At 44.4% G+C, this 19,755-nt stretch overlaps 1 protein-coding gene across 1 annotated transcript in view; it reads left to right on the top strand.

The window, feature by feature from the left end:
- Positions 1-706: 706 nt before the first annotated feature.
- Positions 707-19,755, top strand: part of TES (testin LIM domain protein) — a 28,281-nt gene continuing 9,232 nt past the window's right edge. Inside the window, exons 1-4 of the mRNA XM_028746485.2 lie at positions 707-903; positions 12,446-12,531; positions 17,122-17,374; positions 18,840-19,175. Coding sequence (XP_028602318.2) covers positions 877-903; positions 12,446-12,531; positions 17,122-17,374; positions 18,840-19,175 — 702 coding nt within the window. The 5' untranslated portion in view covers positions 707-876. The remainder of the gene's footprint in view (positions 904-12,445; positions 12,532-17,121; positions 17,375-18,839; positions 19,176-19,755) is intronic.

Here is a 19,755-nt window from a genome sequence, read left to right as displayed (position 1 = left end):
TAAAGCGAGATGAGCGCCGCAACCCCAGAGTCGGTCACGACTGGACCTAATGGTCAGGGGTCCCTTTACCTTTACCTTTATGGAGCAAAAAATATGGTATATATTATACACCCACCCACCACTGAGCTTCAGGGATAAAAATTAGATGCCTTCTGCTCTTGCAGCCAGTTTCAAGGGAGAAAAATAAGTAAAAGAACGTTTTTTATTTTTTTTTTCCAGTGAGAGCAAAACATACTCATTTCCCAGACGCTATAAATCACAGAGCCTCCGGGAGCACTTTTTGAAAAGGGGATTATCTTCTTATCAGCCACCAGCTCATAATTGTAATAAACTGCTCTCCCCCCTTCCCCGCCCTTTAACCCCACGAGAGACAGAGAGGACTGAGGCTTGGAAGCCCTTGGCAGGCTGCGTCAGCAAATACCTTTGCCGTGAGCTGATCAGGCAGCTCATTCATTGAACGCCTCGGCAGCGAAGCCAAAGAGTTCCGCTTACACGCATCAGGAAGGGGCCGCTTCAGCCCCAGTTGCGCCCGGGTGGCTGCGCGCCCGCGCAAGAGCCGCCCCTTCTCCGGCGCAAAGGTCTGGGGCTGGTGGGCGTCGCGATTGGCTCTCGGACCTGCGAGCAGCTGCGCGCCCATTGGCTGCCGGGCTTCCTTTGTTCCTTTCGCCGCTGCCGCAGGAGAGCGGAAGTTTGAGCGCGCTCGCTTGCAGCTGGAGCTGCCCGGGGCGAGCGAGCCAGCGAAGTGAGCCTCCCTGCGCTCATTTCCTTTCTAACCACATCCGACTGTCAGGGAGCAACAGCAGGAGGGAGGGAGGCATTTGTGCTCTGAGTGTCTCCCTCGCCCCGGATCTCGCGTGCGCGCGCTGCGGATCCAACATGGATCTGGAAAGCAAGATCAAGAAGGTAAGGAAGCAGCGCGCAACTTCAGCGCGGGCGCGGAGGGAGCGAGGCCGGCGGCTAAAGTTACCTGTCCGCGCTGGCCAACGCCCCTGACACTCTTCCTTGCTGCCTGCTATTGTTCTCCTCCTCAGTTTGTAAGATCCCAAACCTATTTCCCCCCACGCACACCCCTCTCCGTCTCAAGTTCATCCTTGGATAGTAGATTGCGCCTCCTTCGTAATATTGAAGCGGAGAGGGTGCTGCTGCAGAGATATTATTATTATTATTATTATTATTATTATTATTATTATTATTATTATTATTATTATTTAATTAATTTTGCTACTAAGCATTGGCCCGGAGGGATTTGGCTGAGACTGTGGTTATCGGTAGGTTCCACAATCCTGGCAAGTCCTACCTACGTTTACTCAGAACTAGGTCGTTGTGTGTTGAATGGGGCGTACTTCCTAGTAAGTAGGTAAAAGTGCGTTCGATTCAGTCGGTGGAGCATGAGACTCTGAAGCTCAGGCTTCCACGTTGGGTAAAAGATTCCTGCATTGCAGGAGGTTGGACTAGATGACCCCCCCGGGTCCCTTCCAACTCTACAGTTCTATGATTCTATGAGTCTGGGAAAGCTGTGCCGAAAATAAAAGCAAAAGTATACAGTAAAGTCTGAATGACAAGAGAAAATGGAGAAAATATTAGGCTCTTGTCCCTAGCACAATCTCTCGCTCCACCAGTCCTTCCAGCTGGTTTTTTCCCCCTTCCCAAAATTCGGATTCTTTGTTCTCTAGATATGCCCAAATATTACCAAACAGGAGTTAATCTGTGCTTGCTGTGATGGATTCTGCGTTAGTGTGTACAGTTCAATATGTACGGACAAACAGATCTCTTTTAAGTGTTCTCTAATTCTGTGATGCGCCAACATTAAAAGCAGTGCAACTCCCTAAGGGTTTTCACCTCTTTTACCATTTTTATTTTTATTCTGTAAGTTTAGGATGGCAACTTGAATGTTTGCAGCACCTGAGCTGTTTGGAATGAAATACTCTGCATTGGTTACTCAGATTTGTTGGAGGAGGCAGGCTGTTTTAGAAAAACCGAGTCTTAATTGAGTAGGCATTTTCTAAAGCTGGAGCAAAAAGTGTGCTGAACTGAAGTAGGTTTGTTGCACGATTTTATTCAATTTTATGGCGTGCATAGGTGCCAAAATAAGGTAGAAGATGGGGAAATAGAGACATTTCTGCTCTAGTCATTAATGACAGGAATTCATCTCTGACTTCTTGCTGGGATAGGTTCTACCTTAGAGAGGGCCGGAATGTATGAACATTCCGGTGCTGTGGTGTTATTTAAAAGCAATAAAGATTTTAATGCTTTTTTTAAATCTTCTTTTAACATTCTTCTTATTGTTGATTTATTCTATTTACTTAATTCTCACTCAGCTACACAATCCACTTGGGTGCACCGCTGACCTGCTCTTAGTGGATCCCCACATGTGCTCACCTGATCCCCATCAGCACTTCTCTGCGAAAGAGCACACCTTAGCTGTTAGGCACCCTGAGCGTGCACTCTTTGCTCTGCTAAGTTTGAAAGCCTATTGATAAACCACACAGATTATCGGAGGAAAGAAGGAAGGGTCTACACACTGAAGTCAACCTACTGTGGAGTTATACCACAGTCCAATGAAGTAAGCAGAGGCGGTTTTAGGGTGGCGCGAATGGTTCAACCACAGGGGGCGCAGCACTGCAGGGGCGCCACAACAGTGCTGTAGAATGGGGCGCAAGTGGTGGAGGGCCCGAATTTCAGCATCGCACAGGGCGCCGCTGAAATTTGAGAGCCCAAAGTATGCCAGTGAAGTACGTACAAACTCCAGACCTGGTGAGCCTACCAGAATCTACAATTGCTCCAGGGCAGCGAAACAGCATGGTTCCTGGCCTGGTGCTCAAATAGTTCTTCCATTCAGTTTTTGTAGCCCACACCAGTGAAAGCTGATGAATAGATTGGATGTTGGTGTGCACTGTTGATGTATGCTAATATAGTCTATGTGTCCAGTCTTATTTTGCTATTTCTTTCGGAAGAGTGAGAATATAAGGAAGAAGGAAACCTGAGCGCTTGAGCCCCAGGCTGCATGTCCCTTACGTTGGTGTAGAGCAGCCTTCTCCAGTCTGGCACCCTTCAGATGTTTTGGGCCATAACTCCCATCATCCCTGACTGAGGTTGATGGGAGCTGCAGTTCAGAACATCTGAAGGGCATCAGTTTGGGTGAAGGATGAGTTGCAGGTCCCAATGCCTGGCTCTGGCAGCACGAGAAATAGTCAACAATGTTTGGGCAACACGATGACCGTATACATACATAATAGACAATCTTTATAGAATTCTTTTAATAACAAGTTCAAAATGAAATCTCAGACTCAAAGTCTCTGAAAGCCTTTAAATGAAGCGAGGTACCAAACTCTGTAATATAATGTCCAACACTGAACAGAGATTCCAGATATTGACTGCAGTTTCGTAGATCTTCGTCAGCATGGTGGGAGAATATACAGTGGTACCTCAGGTTACATGCGCTTCAGGTTACAGGCTCCGCTAACCCAGAAATAGTGCTTCAGGTTAAGAACTTTGCTTCAGGATGAGAACAGAAATTGTGCTCCGGCGGCGTGGCAGCAGCAGGAGGCCCCATTAGCTAAAATGGTGCTTCAGGTTAAGAACAGTTTCAGGTTAAGAACGGACCTCCGGAACGAATTAATTACTTAACCCAAGGTACCACTGTAGAATTGTTTCATAAACCCATCTTATTTCGAATGAATATATGTGAATGAAAATATAAAATGCTGTGGAGCAGTGCTCATGTAGTAGTGTAGTCACTGCTCAGCATATATTCATTGAACTTGTTATTGTCTGCAATAATTCTATAAGGATTGTCTATTATGTATGTATATGGTTATCATGTTGCCCAAACATTGTTGACGTTCTCTTTTGCAACACGGGGGTTTGTTTGGATACTTATTGTAGCACTAGAAATAGGCCAGATTGTGACTGTTTCTCCAGGGATACCAAATGAGTCCATGCATGGACTTGAACTTTAGCTACCAGTCTATAAATGCAACAATTCTTGTGTCACATACCTGTACAACTCCATATGCACCAACGCCATCCAGTTCACGTCTGAACTTTCAATATAAATACTTTGAGCTATCTCGATAAATGAAAGAGGGGGGAAATTTCTTAATATCCTGGTTAGCCAGGACTTCATGTAGGATGGTGGTAATTTTGCACAAAAAGGAATGTGTATTCACTGGAAACATGATCAGGGAAGGAATATAGTTAATGGATTCAACTTTATACTCATGTATTTCTTCAAGAATGTATATAATCTGCTCCATATTAGTTTTTCAGATGTCACTGCTTCTCCTTTAGTATATGAAAGAGGTCTCAGATAATTGGTCAGTGTCACACAAGTGAAAGGAACTCCAAGAAACTTGCTGATGTTTTTTGTGTTGCATTCACCTTCCAGTGCCTATGGCTACATGCCAACTTTTTTGTGACACTTCATAAAGGTACTGTATATTTAATTGTTGCCCAAAAGGCCACTTTTAAGGGCAGTTTAAAACTTGTGCTGAAAGTGATAGTTTAGCAACATAGCTCTTTCCATCATCATATATATCTTCAGAATATTTTACATGGAAAATTGGGTCTGTTGATGAAGAATAAATGTATGCTTGCTTCTTTGACGTTACAATTAGGAAGCATTAGGCTGAAGTAGTCAATCTGTTGTCCAGCTTTTGTTAACACACACACACACACACACACACACACACACACACACACTCAGAGGAAGTATGACTCTTTTAGTTAGGTTTTGGGATTACAGAAAATTATAAGAGACCACATATCTGTCATTTAAACAAATCTGTTGAGACCCTGGAAAATGTTTTCAGGTGTATCTTACCTGCAGGAGTGTGTTATACAGTATACAGTGGTACCTTGGTTTAAGAACAGCTTAAACAGCTTTATGAACAACTTGTATTAAGAACGCTGCAAACCCAAAAGTAGGTGTTTTGGTTTGTGAACTTTGCCTTGGAATAAGAACCTGTTTCGCTTCCTGTTGAGTGTGTTCCATTTGTAAATTGAGTCCCCCGCTGCTATGGGAAAGCATGCCTTGTTTTAAGAACGGACTTCTGGAACGGATTAAGTTCGTAAACCAAGGTACCACCGTACAAGAATAGCTGCTGTTGTGGAGAACAAGAAACTGTGTCCAGGCCTTGGCCATGAACAGAAATTTGTGAATGATATATTTACTCTCTTACGCAGCCATCTGCAACCTCTTTGTTTAGGAATAAATGGAAATAAATGTTTATGAAAGATTTAAGAGATCCCGTTCCAGAAGAAGATAAAATGTAGTAAGGATAAACACATGCCAGTGTTGGCATAAGCTATGTGGTAGTTGTATAAGTATTGCTGTAATCTGGGGGCCAGAAAAATAGAAGAGAACATGTAGTATGTTGGTAGGAAACTCTTCTTCGTAAACGTTGTCCCTGCCATTAGTTGGAACCAACCCACTTCCTAAATTTTAAGAAATTTAATGTGAGGTGGATTAATCTGTTCCAGTCCTGGCAACTGAGCACATCCTAATAGGCAAAACTGCGCACCCCCTTTGATCTCAGTGATGCTCTTTGGTAGTTCTGTCCTGGTGAAAACTGACTCCATTAACTGTGGCCAACAGAGAGCTTTGATGCTCTGTGATTTCAGGCTTCCTGATGCAATGGTGAACATAAATATCAGGCTTGAGACCTTCTTCTCGTTACCTGATCTTGTGTGAAATCTGAAGACCTGTGGAAAAGTACATCTGAAAAACATCCATCTGGTTCTCTCATCTTTGAAAGCTGCCGCTTTGCTCTCTTCATAAATTCCATAACTTGGTTTTTTCGCTGGAACATACTTAACCTTAATTCAAAGCCATCCTATGAGCTGAATGAGAATGTACTTCTATAATTATAGCTCTTAATTGAGCATATTCATTTTCAAAAATGACATTGCAGACAAAGGTGGCTACCGTATTTTTCGCCCTATAGGACACACCGGCCCATAGGACGCACCTAGTTTTTTTGGGGGGGAATAAAGAAACAAAATTTTATTTCCCCCCCAGCCGCGGCTTCAGCGCACCCCGCTCTCTGGGCAGCAGACTGCTATCCGCAGCCTAGGGAGCCCTGCGGGAACTCCCTGAAGCCTGGAGAGCGAGAGGGGTCGGTGCGCACTGCCCCCTCTCGCTCTCCAAGCTTCAACGAAAGCCTGCATTCGCCCCATAGGACGCACACAGATTTCCCCTTCATTTTTGGAGGGGGAAAAGTGTGTCCTATAGGGCGAAAAATACGGTACTTCTTTATAGATGTGGTGCATGCTTCATTTTTTTTTTTATCAAGACTTACTCTCTGGTTCCACACAAAAAAGAACAAGAGAAAAGTAGCTGGGAAGATAGTAATGCGGCGGGGGAGAAATTAGGAGCATAATTCCCTGTCGCTCTTCAAACAGTTGTTGAAGACATTGCACCAAGCTGGAAATGAGAAGGATTCAGTGGTAAAGAGACTATATGATATACAGGCAATCAACCTTTATTATTTCCCTTCTCATGTTTCCTAGGATCACATTTTAAAGAATTTTCTGAGCTGCCTTGAATATGCAAATGAATAAATATAAGTTTTGTGTTTGGTCACTTCCTGGCTCTTTTTTACTTTTTAAAAACGTTATTCCAATGTATTCCTATAAGGTACCTTTCCTTGGAGGGATCAAGGAATACCTGCACAAAACTCAAGATGCAAATGGAAACATTAAGAACAGGGGTAGCCAGTGTGGTACCCTTCAGATATTGTTGGGCTATAACGCCCATTATCCCTAACCATCAGACAGGTCGATGAGCGCTGGAGTCTAACAACATCTAACAGCACCACATTATCTCCCTTTGATTTGAGGATTCGTAGGCCTTCTGTATCCCAGAAAAGCAATTTTCTAACATTGCAATCCATCACATATCTACTTAGAAGTCTCAATGAGTTCAGTGGGGCCTATTTCGAGGTAAGCAGGTATAGGATTAGATGCGGAGCAGGTTTGGACAGGGACCAGGTTATGAAAGAACAAGAAGGAGCTTAAAGTAGTAGTAGAAGAAGAGTTTGGATTTGATATCCCGCTTTATCACTACCCTAAGGAGTCTCAAAGCGGCTAACATTCTCCTTTCCTTTCCTCCCCCACAACAAACATTCTGCGAGGTGAGTGAGGCTGAGAGACTTCAAAGAAGTGTGACTGGCCCAAGGTCACCCAGCAGCTGCATGTGGAGGAGTGGAGGCGCGAACCCGGTTCCCCAGATTATGAGACTACCGCTCTTAACCACTACACCACACTGACTCCACACTGAAAAGTTAACCTGAAGCAGAAATGCTAGAAGTGAACTCCTAGATACTAAAGGCCTCTTTGGTTGTCTTCATTTCATCTGTAGATGAATAATGCAGCGAAGAGAAATGGCAAGATATTTATTTTGGGTATGTGGTAAAATGGGATGAGATAGGGAGGTAAGATGATATACGTGGCATCTGTGTGAGATTTCATGTCCCATAAAGAAGGGTTATTGGTTCTTGACAATGAGCTTGAAATAAACAATCTCTGAGAAAATCATCTTCTGCTTGCCCAGAATAAATTGCTCATAATTCTCTTACCCAAAGCCTGAGTGCCTCAGAGGTTAGAGCTTGAGTAATTGCAAAATACAGTCTTAATGTCTAATTCACTGAGTGCACTGAGTGCCAGGGATGCCTTTAACATTAGGCTAATCTCTCCCACGTATACAACTGCTACCTGATTTTTATCTCTTTTTATAGATGCAATCATAGAATTGCAGAGTTGGAAGGGACCCTCAGGGTCATCTAGTCCAACCCCCTGCAATGCAGGAATCTCTGACTATAATGCTATGTGTTTGACGGAGGTTGTGATTTTTCCCAGTGTCTGTGTTTCCCATTAACTTCACCATGGAGATGCCGAGAGCTATACAGTTGGTGCTTTATTGAGCCCCTGTTAGTTAAGCCTTTGTTCCGAGTTAGAATTCGCTCTGCCCTGTCTGTGACATTGGTGAACTCCATAAAAACGTGTCAGTAGGTCACTGCCTCGCGGTCCCATTTGCATGCTGTGATCACATAGTTTGCCTCAGGAAAGGAGAAGCTGGCACTGAAGCAGAGAAATGTGCGTCCTTTTGGAAAATAAGGGGGGAACGTTCCCATTCAGACGGCTACTCTTTAAATAAGAATGGTATGTGTCTGCCTTTTTTAAAAGGGTTTTTTTGAGAGGAGGTAAACTCTGGGATGTGCCTGAACAATGAAAATAGGCAAAGAGACAACTTGCTAAAAATCCTGTACTGCGAGCAGCACTCACTTTATATGCAGAAGTAAAAGTTTCTGCTCTGTTCGTTTACTGCAAAGTGCCACTTGGCATTTCTTGCAGGGCATTTCTTGATCCTTGTTGTTTTTCGGCGGCTGCCTTGGAAACCAGTTCAGAGTGAAAATCAACATCCAGTCACCATTTCAATAAATCTTCCCAGTTCAACAGACAAATTGAAAATGGGACAAAATGGAAAAAGTCCTGGTTTTTTTTATAACAGGACAACATTCTCAGCCGTTCGGGTAATTTTGTACCAGCGAAATTCTATATTTTGTAATTGTCAAAATTGCTCGTTAGCAAGATAGACCAGAATTCCCCTATATGTGTGGGAATTCTCTCAAAGATGGCCTGGGCAGCTTTCTGTGTGGGGTGGCAGGGGGGCGGGAATCATAAAGTGACAAAATCAAAATGTAAAGCAATAAAATTAAATAACACGTTTTAATACCAACTAGGCCTTAATAATCGCCTTTTGTCCATTAGAAACATTTCTAACCTCTTGCATTGGTACTGTGTTTCATTGCAATATATGATTTTAATACACCTATCGAGGCTTTATATACATTCCCTTGGTAGCCCTTAGAACAGCCCTGTAAAACAAGCTAATATGGCTATCCCCATTTTATAGATGAAGCTGAGAAGTGGTGGTTTGCCCAAGGCTTTCCCAGTGCTGAGCACAGGTTTGAACCAGAGTTTTCCCAGTTCATAGCTCCCACTCATTCCCAATGTGGTGCACCAGGCCTGAGGTGCACATGGGATTCCCACACGAGGAATAGCTTCTTTTCCTGAAACAAATATTTGCATGCATCCCTGTCGCTTATGCAGACCTATTTCCACAAATAAAGTCAATGGGAAGCCCCAGCAGGGCAGGATTCATGTGCACTCACAAAGCATGCACCAAAGATACTGGGCTTAAGATGCCTGACAGCGGTTTTTTTTTATGTATCATCTGTTTGGAAGAATGCTGAAAAAGTGAAGCCTAAGTAAAAGCAGTTCCCTGCTGAACATGAGGCTTCTTGCTCTTCCTTGTCTCCCTCAGCCAATCCATGTTGCCAGTACATGTATGCTCTAGTGCCAGCTAGCTATGCATATGGTCTTGTTATGGATAAATGTTAGAAGGGTTTGGTTAAGGCCACAGTCACACTGAGGCTCACCTGCATGAAAATCTCCTACACATAACAGCTGCTGGTTCCGACAGCCGCTTAAGTGTTAGAATATACAGTGGTACTTCGGGTTAAGTACTTAATTTGTTCCAGAGGTCCGTTCTTAACCTGAAACTGTTCTTAACCTGAAGCACCACTTTAGCTAATGTGGCCTCCTGCTGCCGCCGCACTGCCAGAGCACAGTTTCTGTTCTCATCCTGAAGCAAAGTTCTTAACCTGAGGTACTATTTCTGGGTTAGCAGAGTATGTAACCTGAAGCGTATGTAACCCGAGGTACCACTGTACATGTAATTTTCAGAAGGTCAGTTCCACTCTGCTCATAGAGAGGGCCCGTACCTGCTGTGTCCCCCACATCGTGTCAGCTCCGCTCCCTTCCAACATCTGCATTTGGCAGGGCATTGAAAAGGGGAGCCTCTTTGTGTATATTTCCCCATTATTATTACTAGTTGTAGTCGTTGTCTTTCTTGGCAATCACTTGTAGCCAAGTACCAGATGCCTGGGTTGCCCCAGCTGCTCTGGGTGGCTTCCAGCACATATAAAAACATAATAAAACATCACACATTTAAAAGCTTCCCTATACAGGCCTTCAGATGTCTTCTAAAGATTGTATAGCTCCTTGTCTCCTTGACATCTGATGGGAGGACGTTCCACTGAGTGGGTGCCACTACCGAGAAGGCCCTCTGCCTGGTTCCCTGTAGCTTCGCTCCTCGCAGTGAGAAAACCGCCAGAAGGCCCTCTGTCCTGGATCTTGGTGTCGGGCCAAAAGAACAAAGAATATCCGCTTGCTTGTATCTGAAGGCATCTGTGTGAGCTGTGTGGTTGTGCATCTTTGCCTCGGTTTCTCTTCACCACTGCCCATGGGTGTTCAAGATATAACACTAGATTGGAGTCTACTGGCAGTCCTCCACAGGCCAGGGACATTTGCCAGGGGCAAGAGGAATTGTGGGCACCTGCTCATTTATTCCTGATGTTGTGTCTCTAAGAGTCTAGAAGCACACCTGGTTGGCATTGCATTTCTGTGTAGCCACATGAGGATGCCAGCACATCCTTTTGCAGCAGGACATGTGACACTGTCATTGTGGCTGCATTCTCTGTGTTGGTCACCATTATATTAAGTGACAGGTGACAATTCCTCTCAGAATTTGTTCCTCCCCACCCAGTGATTTTCCCTTCAAATCTTAGCCTCCAATAAGAACATGCAACATATGAATACATTATTTGATGGTGCAGATCTTCTTCAAGATGGGGAGATGATATTCAGCACTTCTATTTCCCCAGACACTTGATTGGCAGCAGCCAGGAAGCTGAGGTTTGGTCAGTGCTCTTTAATATAAAAGAGAGCCAGCTTTTGAGTCCCCAGAAACATTCCAGGCTGATTAAAGCAAGATTTCTTTTTCAAACATGAGGCTATCCTGCAAGCATTTATAACACTTTGCTCTGAAGTAATATTTTAGTCGTGAAGGCATTGTGAAGCAGATGACTTCAATCAGTAGGCTTGTAATGCTTTTCGTTCGCAGACTGCCTTGAAATCAAACTGGGCGTATTTGAAATGCCAGATGTTTTTTTAGAATTTTTAGCAACTGACATCCAGAAACCTCTTCTTGGCTACATTTCAAATGACCTATGTGTCTTACTTTCTTCCATGATTCCATTTATGGATAAATTGATTCCATCCTCTTTAAAAAAAGAAGGAGAAAAAGCATGCAGGCAGATTTCTTATACTTTTGAGTATTGAAAGGCGAGCTTGGTGTTCAGTCAGAATTCCACACAGGTGTAAAGCATTATTTAGCAATTGCAACACACACTTTTGGCTAAGTGGTAATGATAATTATGAATATTATGTCTGAAACCCTTTCACCTTGAAGCTTGCTGCTTTTACTTATGCAGGGGCAAAAGCCTGTGTCCCCTCATGAATAGCCAGCCAAAGGCTTACAGCCCATTACTAATTTTCATGAAAACTGGCCATTTCTTTTCTGCTCAACAAATCTGCTTGCTGAAGCACTCTTGCAGAACGTAAGTTTCATGTGGTCTTTTCTTTCTATATTGATAGAAACGTAAGGCTGTTGTCACACCAGGCTGTTGCCTAGTAGCCAGTAGGTGGCCACATCAACTCCAGCAGGACAAATGTCTGGCAGGCAAGCAAGCAAGCACCACTGGCGGCAGGTGGCCCAGGCGAGCTGTTCAACAGAGGCAGGAGGTGTTACATAGTGGCTTGCTAAACCGATGGAGGGGGAAGTTGATTCAGTAGGGCTGGGCGATATCTGGTTTTCAACATCGCAATACATCACCAGCTAAACATCGTGATATACCGATATATCACGATGTCTGAAATAAGAATGGAACTATGTAGAGGTGAATGGTATGGTTGGGTGATATCTGGTTTTGAACTTTGTGATATATCGCCAGCTAAACAGTGTGATATACTGAAATATCTCAATGTCTGCAATAAGGATAGACCTGATTTTCAACTTTGTGGTGTATCACCAGCTAAACATCGCAATATACTGATATATCACAATGTCTGAAATAAGGATGGAGCTCTGTAGAGGCATTGGCTGGCTTCACGGTGTATGCCACATTGTGATATTTGCCTACCACACCCGCACCCACATCATGATTTGCAATATATTGCCAGGTCAAGAACTATGACAATGATACCACAATATGGACTTCAAACCAGTTTTGGCCGATATATTGATGTATCACCCAGCCCTGGTCCAGTCATATGTTTATTATTTCAGTGTCCTGCTATCACTACCACTATCACAAAGCCAAATGCATTAAAGAGCCAGCTATTATTCAGAAATTACAGGGCTAGGAAGAAAGGTGTGAAGCTTCTGTGATGCAGCTTCAAGTGAATTATCTTCCTGAAAGTTGAGATCTCCCCCTGCCTATATCTTAGATAGATTTTTGGAAGTTTGCCAGTTGAAGCACTCTAAAAATAATACTATGTGCCTTGGGAAATATATTTTTTAATTCTGTTCTTTTTCTTCTAGATGGGCTTAGGACATGAAGAAGGATCTGGGGCCCCTTGCTTGAAGTGCAAAGACAAATGTGAAGGATTTGAGCTACATTTCTGGAGGTAAGAGAGGTTTCCTGATTTACCGAAACATTTCTATTGCAGATAAGCATATCTGCACAACACAGGCCTCATTCGACCACAAACAGACTCGTTCAGACATAAACTTAACTACATCACACATATGGACAAAATTGGGAAAAATTAACACATGAAGGAATTGATTCTGATTAGAACAGCAAGCGTGAGTTATGCTAGCCTTTTCAAGGATATGAGAAAGACGCCATACTATTCACTGCTATCGTGCACACATCTTGCCTGTGGGCTTTTCACAGGCTACTATGAGAACAGAATACTTGGCTAGGTGGACCTTTGGTTCCATGCAGTAGACCATGGGTAGGCAAACTAAGGCCCGGGGCCAGATCCAGCGCAATCGCCTTCTAAATCCAGCCCACGGAGGGTCCGGGAATCAGCGTGTTTTTACATGAGTAGAATGTGTCCTTTTATTAAAAATGCATCTCTGGGTTATTTGTGGGGCCTGCCTGGTGTTTTTACATGAGTGGAATGTGTGCTTTTATTTGAAGTGCATCTCTGGGTTATTTGTGGGGCGTAGGAATTTGTTCATTACCCCCCCCCCAAAAAAAATATTCTGGCTCCCCACAAGGTCTGAGGGACAGTGGACCAGCCCCCAGCTGAAAAAGTTTGCTGAGCCCTGCAATAGAGCTCTTAGATTCTTATGAGCGTATAAATAAAATGTGGGTTCAGACAAGCCAGGGCCAGTTCGCCCATGAGGAGAGTTGAGACCGCCCCAGGCGGCAGGGTCTACTAGGGCAGCTAATCCCATTGTCAATCTTCCTTTCTTTCCCTCACCCACCCTTGTTCCTGATGTGGCTCTTCCCTGACCCCCTTCCTCCCTGGTGGGGAGGGAGGACGCCATTTTGAGGTCTGCCTCAGATGCCAAAATGTCTTGGGCCAGCCTCGAGGCAATTTAATGCTGTGTACAGTTGCTTACTTAGAAGTCAGCTGATTTCCATCGGGCTCGCTTCCAATGAGGGTACAGTTTTGACTGTACAGTGAAGAAATGCTACCGGTGATTGGTGTTGCTATAGAATTTAGCCGAGGAGCCAAATGTGTTGATACTGCATGCCATGGATTGAACAGTCTGGGACTTTCTGCATGCTGTGTCGCTCCCCTGACCCCTGCTGGGCTACCTTGTCTCCCTTTCCAAAGTGTGTGTGTGGAAGAACCATACAGGCACCAAATCCTTGTGATGCCTGAGACGTTACCTGTGAACCCCAACTTCCAGTTAATTACAGCTTGTAAGCCATATTGTGAGACACGGGTGGCGCTGTAATCTAAACCACTGAGCCTAGGGCTTGCCGATCAGAAGGTCGGCGGTTCGAATCCCCGCAACAGGGTGAGCTCCTGTTGCTTGGCCCCTGTTCCTGCCAACCTAGCAGTTCGAAAGCACGAAGTGCAAGTAGATAAATAGGTACCACTCTGGCGGGAAGGTAAACGGTGTTTCTGTGCGCTGCTCTGGTTTGCCAGAAGCGGCTTAGTCATGCTGGCCTAATGACCCGGAAGATGTACGCCAGCTCCCTCGGCCAATAAAGCGAGGTGAGCACCGCAACCCCAGAGTCATCCACGACTGGACCTAACGGTCAGGAGTCCCTTTACTTTTAATCTGTATTGTAAGCTTTATTACCATTAAGGATAAGAGGTGAGGGAGAATAATGAAAAAGGGAAATAAAATTGATTCCTTTCTAAATAACATAGATGAACCTTTTTGTGGGTTGTTAGGGCATCATCATTCTTACCACCAGTTCCACCTCTCAGGCGGGTGCCACTGTCATAAGAGAACAAGGGAGGCATTGGTGGTGAGTTTCAGCACCAATTTTTCTAGAAAAACGGCACTGATTACCACCACTGTTGTTACTGTCACCTTTTTCCAAAGTTGTTGAGCCAGGGGGACCCCTTGGCAGAGGTATTATTAGTATATTAAATTTATATTTTGCCCTTCCTCCCGAAAGAAGCCCAGGTTGGCAAACAACAACTGACAAAGCAATAAAAAATTAAAACAATTCCAATACAGGTGCAGGCTGCAGAAAAAGCCTGAACTAGAGGAGGGCATGTTGGAAGAAGAAAGTCTTCAGTAGGTGCCAAAAAGAGAACAGAGACGGACCTGTTGAATATTGACAGGGAGGGAGTTCCGAAGGGTAGGTGTCAGAGCGCTAAAGGCCCGATTTGTATATTGTGTGGATGGTCCTCTTGATAAGATGGTACCTGCAAGAGGCCTTTACCTGCAGAGTGCAGTGATCAGCTGGGAATATAAGCAATGAGATGATCTTTCAGGTCATCACCATAATCATCATCTTCTTTTTCCTAATTGTTCCCAATGTTTTTTTTTTTATTGGGAGTGGGCACCCATTTCAGATTCACCATTGCTGTCCTCACCTTTTCCCCGCCTGGGCAACAGCAAGAAATGTTCCCAAGTTGTCTGGGGAGCAGGGAGCACAGTGCAAAGGCAGAAACATAATTATCGTTTCCTCTAATTTTGAGACGGTCGCATTGATTAAGGTAAACTAATGGGTGGCGCCCCAAAAGGGCACAGATCATAAATCCACCACTACATATTTTTAAAATACATGAATCAACATCAGCATTATTCCAGCAGACTAAAGGAACACAAGACTCCCCATTCAGATTAATAAAGCCATTGGCTCGGAATTGTGATGATGGGAATTGGTGTGCATCCCAGGTTGAGCTCTGCTGAATCTGCCACCATTCCCATTGCAAGATAAACTGTGGCCAGAAGGGCTGGCTGTGGCCAGGATTCCTGCATTGCAGAGATTGAGCTAGATGACCCTCAAACTCTACAATTCTATGGTTCTACATATATGTATTTATACATGACATATTTTTAAAAGAAGATCTCTGTTAGCTTCTCTAAATGTGAAGGTAGTTTGTCAGGAATTTCAGAATGACCCAGCCTAGACTCCCCCCCTGCAATCCCCCCCATAGATAGATGACACAGTGAAAATATGTGCACGAATGTCTCTAAAAAGCTTTCTGCAAAGCAAATATGCCTTTAGGGTCTGCAGTACAATTATGTTCTTTTCCACTAGATGGGAGTGTAACATCTGTGAGAATATAAAGCCAGCTGTGAGTGGAAATCTGTTACACTGGAGCATTCTTGACATACCTGCCGGAAAATTCATATTGCCACTATGTAAAAACTATGGATATTGCATGTCTCTTATTGCATGTGACCTTGGCACATCTAGTGCAATGTTCCGGATCATATTCTGCAGTAACATGAAGCAATTGGTTCAGATCCTACCCTCTGAAGCAGGAGAAAGCAAGTTTGTTCCATCTTCCATGTGACAACCCTTTAGATATTTGAACACGGCTATCATATCTCCTCTTAGTCTCCTCTTTACCAGGCTAAACATACCAAACTCCCTCAGCCATTCCTCATAAAGCTTGGTTTCTAGGCCCTTGGTTGTGCAACCGTGCAGATTTCTCCCAGAGATAAATTTCCCACGTGATATGTCCATCTTGTATTGAAGCAGCAGACCACTGATCTATCCAGCTCAGTATTGTCTATGAGTTATGACACGTCACACTAGTAATGTAAGAGCCAGAGAGATGTTGTGGTTAGAGTGCTGGACTAGAGCCAGGGAAACCCAGGATAGAATTGCCACTTGGCCACAAAGTAAACTGGGTGGCCATGGCCCAGTCAGTCTCTCTGAGTGGTTGAGAGGCTAAATGTGGTGAAGAGAGGCCCACATGCACCACCTTAAGGAAGTCAGAGGAAAGAAAGGTGTTGAGGCCATCAGGGTAGATCTTCAGGGCAGAAGTCCAGGGCCCCAAACACAGCAGGGTTGGCTTCCCAAATATGTAAGTAAGTGAAATACTGTAGTGCATATTGTTCTATAAAGGGGCAGCAGCATTAAGAGCATTCGGTCCATAGTCTTAAAACTATAGAACTGCTGCTGAATATAGGATATTAATCTGCCCCTTTTGCTCCCAGATTATTTATACTAAGGAGGGAAGAGGAAAATGTATTCATGAAAACAAAGGACAGCACACTGTTGAGCTGCTCGTTCACATCAATGTTACCAGAGTAATATTGACGCTGCTGCCCACCTTCCCAGAATGCTCTTCTGTCCCACAGAGAAAAGGGCTATTTCCTCAGAAATGAAACAGCAAAGGAATCTGTCGTATTCATCATGTGACTTCACTAAGCTCCATTTTCAGCAGGGAAGGGACAGCTGAGGCAATTACTTCTAAGCACAGACAGTGACCCAGTTTGCGCGTAGCACTCAGCCAAGAGAAGAGATTGCAGCCCTTTTGCTCCTTCTTGCTGCTTCTGTGAGCTAAGCCATGGTTTGACTTAGCACATCATCAGAACCTGGGCTTGTGGTTTGTCTCGCTCCAGACAGTTGTGAGCTGCAACCAAGGTCGGTTCTTTGTTTACAGCTCAGCATTTGCCTGCAGAAGCAAAGCAGCTGTGGTTTCCTCTCCTTGAGTCTACATTTTCGCAGAATTATGGTTATGCCCTCCTGAATGATATCTAAAGCAGGATATCACTCAGTTTCTGTTTACTTATATGAACATGGCCTAATCAGTGCTTTTGTCTTGAATCACTAGGAAAATATGTCGAAACTGCAAGTGTGGGCAGGAGGAGCACGATGTTCCCACTAGTAACGAGGACGACCGCAAAGTGGGGAAGCTCTTTGAGGATACAAAATATACAACCCTCATTGCAAAGCTGAAATCGGATGGGATCCCTATGTACAAGCGCAATGTTATGATACTGACTAATCCAGTGGCTGCCAAGAAGAACGTGTCGATCAATACTGTGACTTACGAATGGGCACCTCCTGTTCAGAATCAAAGCCTGGTGAGCTATCATGATACAGTCTTGGAAGCTTTTATGAAAACTAGAAGAAGGTATCATTTTAACCAGGGTTTCCAAACTTGGGTCTCCAAATGTTGTTGTTTTTTACTACATCTCCCATCATCCCTAGTTAGCAGGACCGGTGATCAGGGATGATGGGAATTGTAGTCCACAAAACAGCTGGAGACCCAAGTTTGGGAAATCCTGCTTTAAACTGAAGGAGGGGTGGATTGGAGTGAATAGAACACCCAGGATTGGGGCCATATTTTGATGTAAAACAAAAGGAAAATATAAATGGGATTATTATCTCAGTAACCCTGGTACCCCTCCAATTCCCATCAGCCTTCGATAGTATTGCCAGTGGTCCAAGACAGGAAATGTAGTCCAGTGCCTCTGGTTCTCCTGCTATAAGCCATGTAAACATAATGAAGTTGGGTCTGGTGGTCAACTCCCCTTGCAAGTCTCTGATTGCTGTAAAATAGTCACACAATGGAAATGGGATGATTGCGGATGCAAGAGGGGTGAGGTGGAGGAAAGAGGTCATGTTAATGGCTAGGATAAAGCATTGCATTAGAGATGTTCGCCACCACTTAGGATGATTTACGACTTCCCAGACGAGCCCTTTCAAGAATACTTCCAGAAACAGGACATAGCGTTGGAAAACCTGCACAATTTATGTCATTGTTTAAAAGCTGAAGAAAAGCACTCAAGCTTGCACATTTCTGTTACTGTATATGGTCAGAACAAATTCAGAGCTGGGATCCAAGCGAAAAGCTCCCCTTGGTTTATTAATGGCTCATCGAGATGCGATAGTTGGATAGCCTTGTTGGGCTTCCCCACCCAGCCTAACCCGTGCATGTTTCAATCTTGAGTCAAGTTTATGTAGTGTCTTGCTGGCTGATCTAAAGCAGAAGGCTGGAGATGTGCGTGCAGCTTTGTAATCATAAGAGGGTTTTAGGGATTTTCAAGGGGAGGGGGGGACTCCAGCTTGCAGAAGTAGTTTTTCTTCAGTTTTTCATGTATATCTTGCAGTGCTTCATTTCATTTTAAGTTATTTAAACAAGCTAAAAAGCCTTCGATCTCAGTTCCAACCCTCACATGCTGGTTTTCCTCTGTGAGAAAGATTGCAATTAGCAGTCTGAAAGCTCTTGCAATGTCAGGATCTGAAAAGATTCAGTGTTAGCTAAACATTGTTCAAGCTGTACTGCAGCGGAGTAAATGGCTGGGTTTTTTTGTTGTAAAGCATGCGCCTGCAGTGAGCTTCTGACTCTCAGTCCCAGTTACGTCCCTTCACTTTCGCTGTCCACTTCTTGGTATCTGTTCGCGCCGAAGAGTAACAACTTCTGCTAAGCCCTGTTAATCTCCCCTTGGTTGCCTTCCTCCCCGCTGCCGCCCTCCCCGTTTATAAAAGCAGGAATCCCAAGGGCATCTGATAAACTAATTCTTGCAATCCCTCCGGACTCTTTAGGCAAGACATTATATGCAGATGCTTCCCAAGGAGAAGCAACCCGTGGCTGGCTCGGAAGGTGCTCAGTACAGGAAGAAGCAGTTGGCCAAGCAGCTGCCCGCACACGATCAGGATCCGTCCAAATGCCACGAGCTGAGTCCTAACGAGGTGAAGCAGATGGAGCAGTTTGTGAAGAAATACAAGAACGAGGCGCTCGGGGTGGGAGATGTCAAGCTGCCGAGCGAAGTGGAAGGCAAAGCTGCCGGGAAGGATGTCCCGACTAATGGGGAGAGAGGCACCCCGGCCACCGTAGGAGCCATGGAAGACAAACTGGCTGGTCCAAAGGCATCCCAATATGTAAGTGGGCATATATGTCTATTTGTCTTCCTGTCTCTGTGTGTCTTGTGTGCTGCAAACAGGAGCAGAACTGTCGGTAAAGGGTAGCAAAACAATGGGGTTTTGTATTATTTTAGCCTGGTATTTCACGCTGCAGCATCCTTTGCACAGGGTTTATTTATTAAGTGTTTTAGGTTTTTTTAAAAAAACCATTGTTTCAGCCTGCTTGTTTTGTAAGCTAAGAGCAACAGGGGCAGAAGGAAAACCCCTCTGGGTCCTCCACTAAGGAAAACACAGTTTGTTCTAAAATGTGACTGTTCTGGGCCTTGGAGGTAACTCCTGGCTAAAGGAAACATGGAAATCATAAAATTTGTAGAGTTGGAAGGGACTACAAGGGTCATCTAGTCCAACCCCCTGCAATGCAGGAATCTTTTGCCCAACGTGGGGCTCGAACCCACAACCCTGAGATTAAGAGTCTCATGCTCTACTGACTTAGAAGCATGGCATTCCCTAGTTGGGACAGACCTCAGACACCATCTAGGCCAGGGGTGGCTAACTGCAGCTCAGAAGCATGATTCCCCTCCACCCAGCAGTTTTTCCT

This window comes from Podarcis muralis, chromosome 10 (assembly GCF_964188315.1).
Source record: "Podarcis muralis chromosome 10, rPodMur119.hap1.1, whole genome shotgun sequence".
NCBI classification, from domain to species: Eukaryota; Metazoa; Chordata; class Lepidosauria; order Squamata; family Lacertidae; genus Podarcis; species Podarcis muralis.
This window is presented reverse-complemented; position numbering and strand designations above follow the sequence as displayed.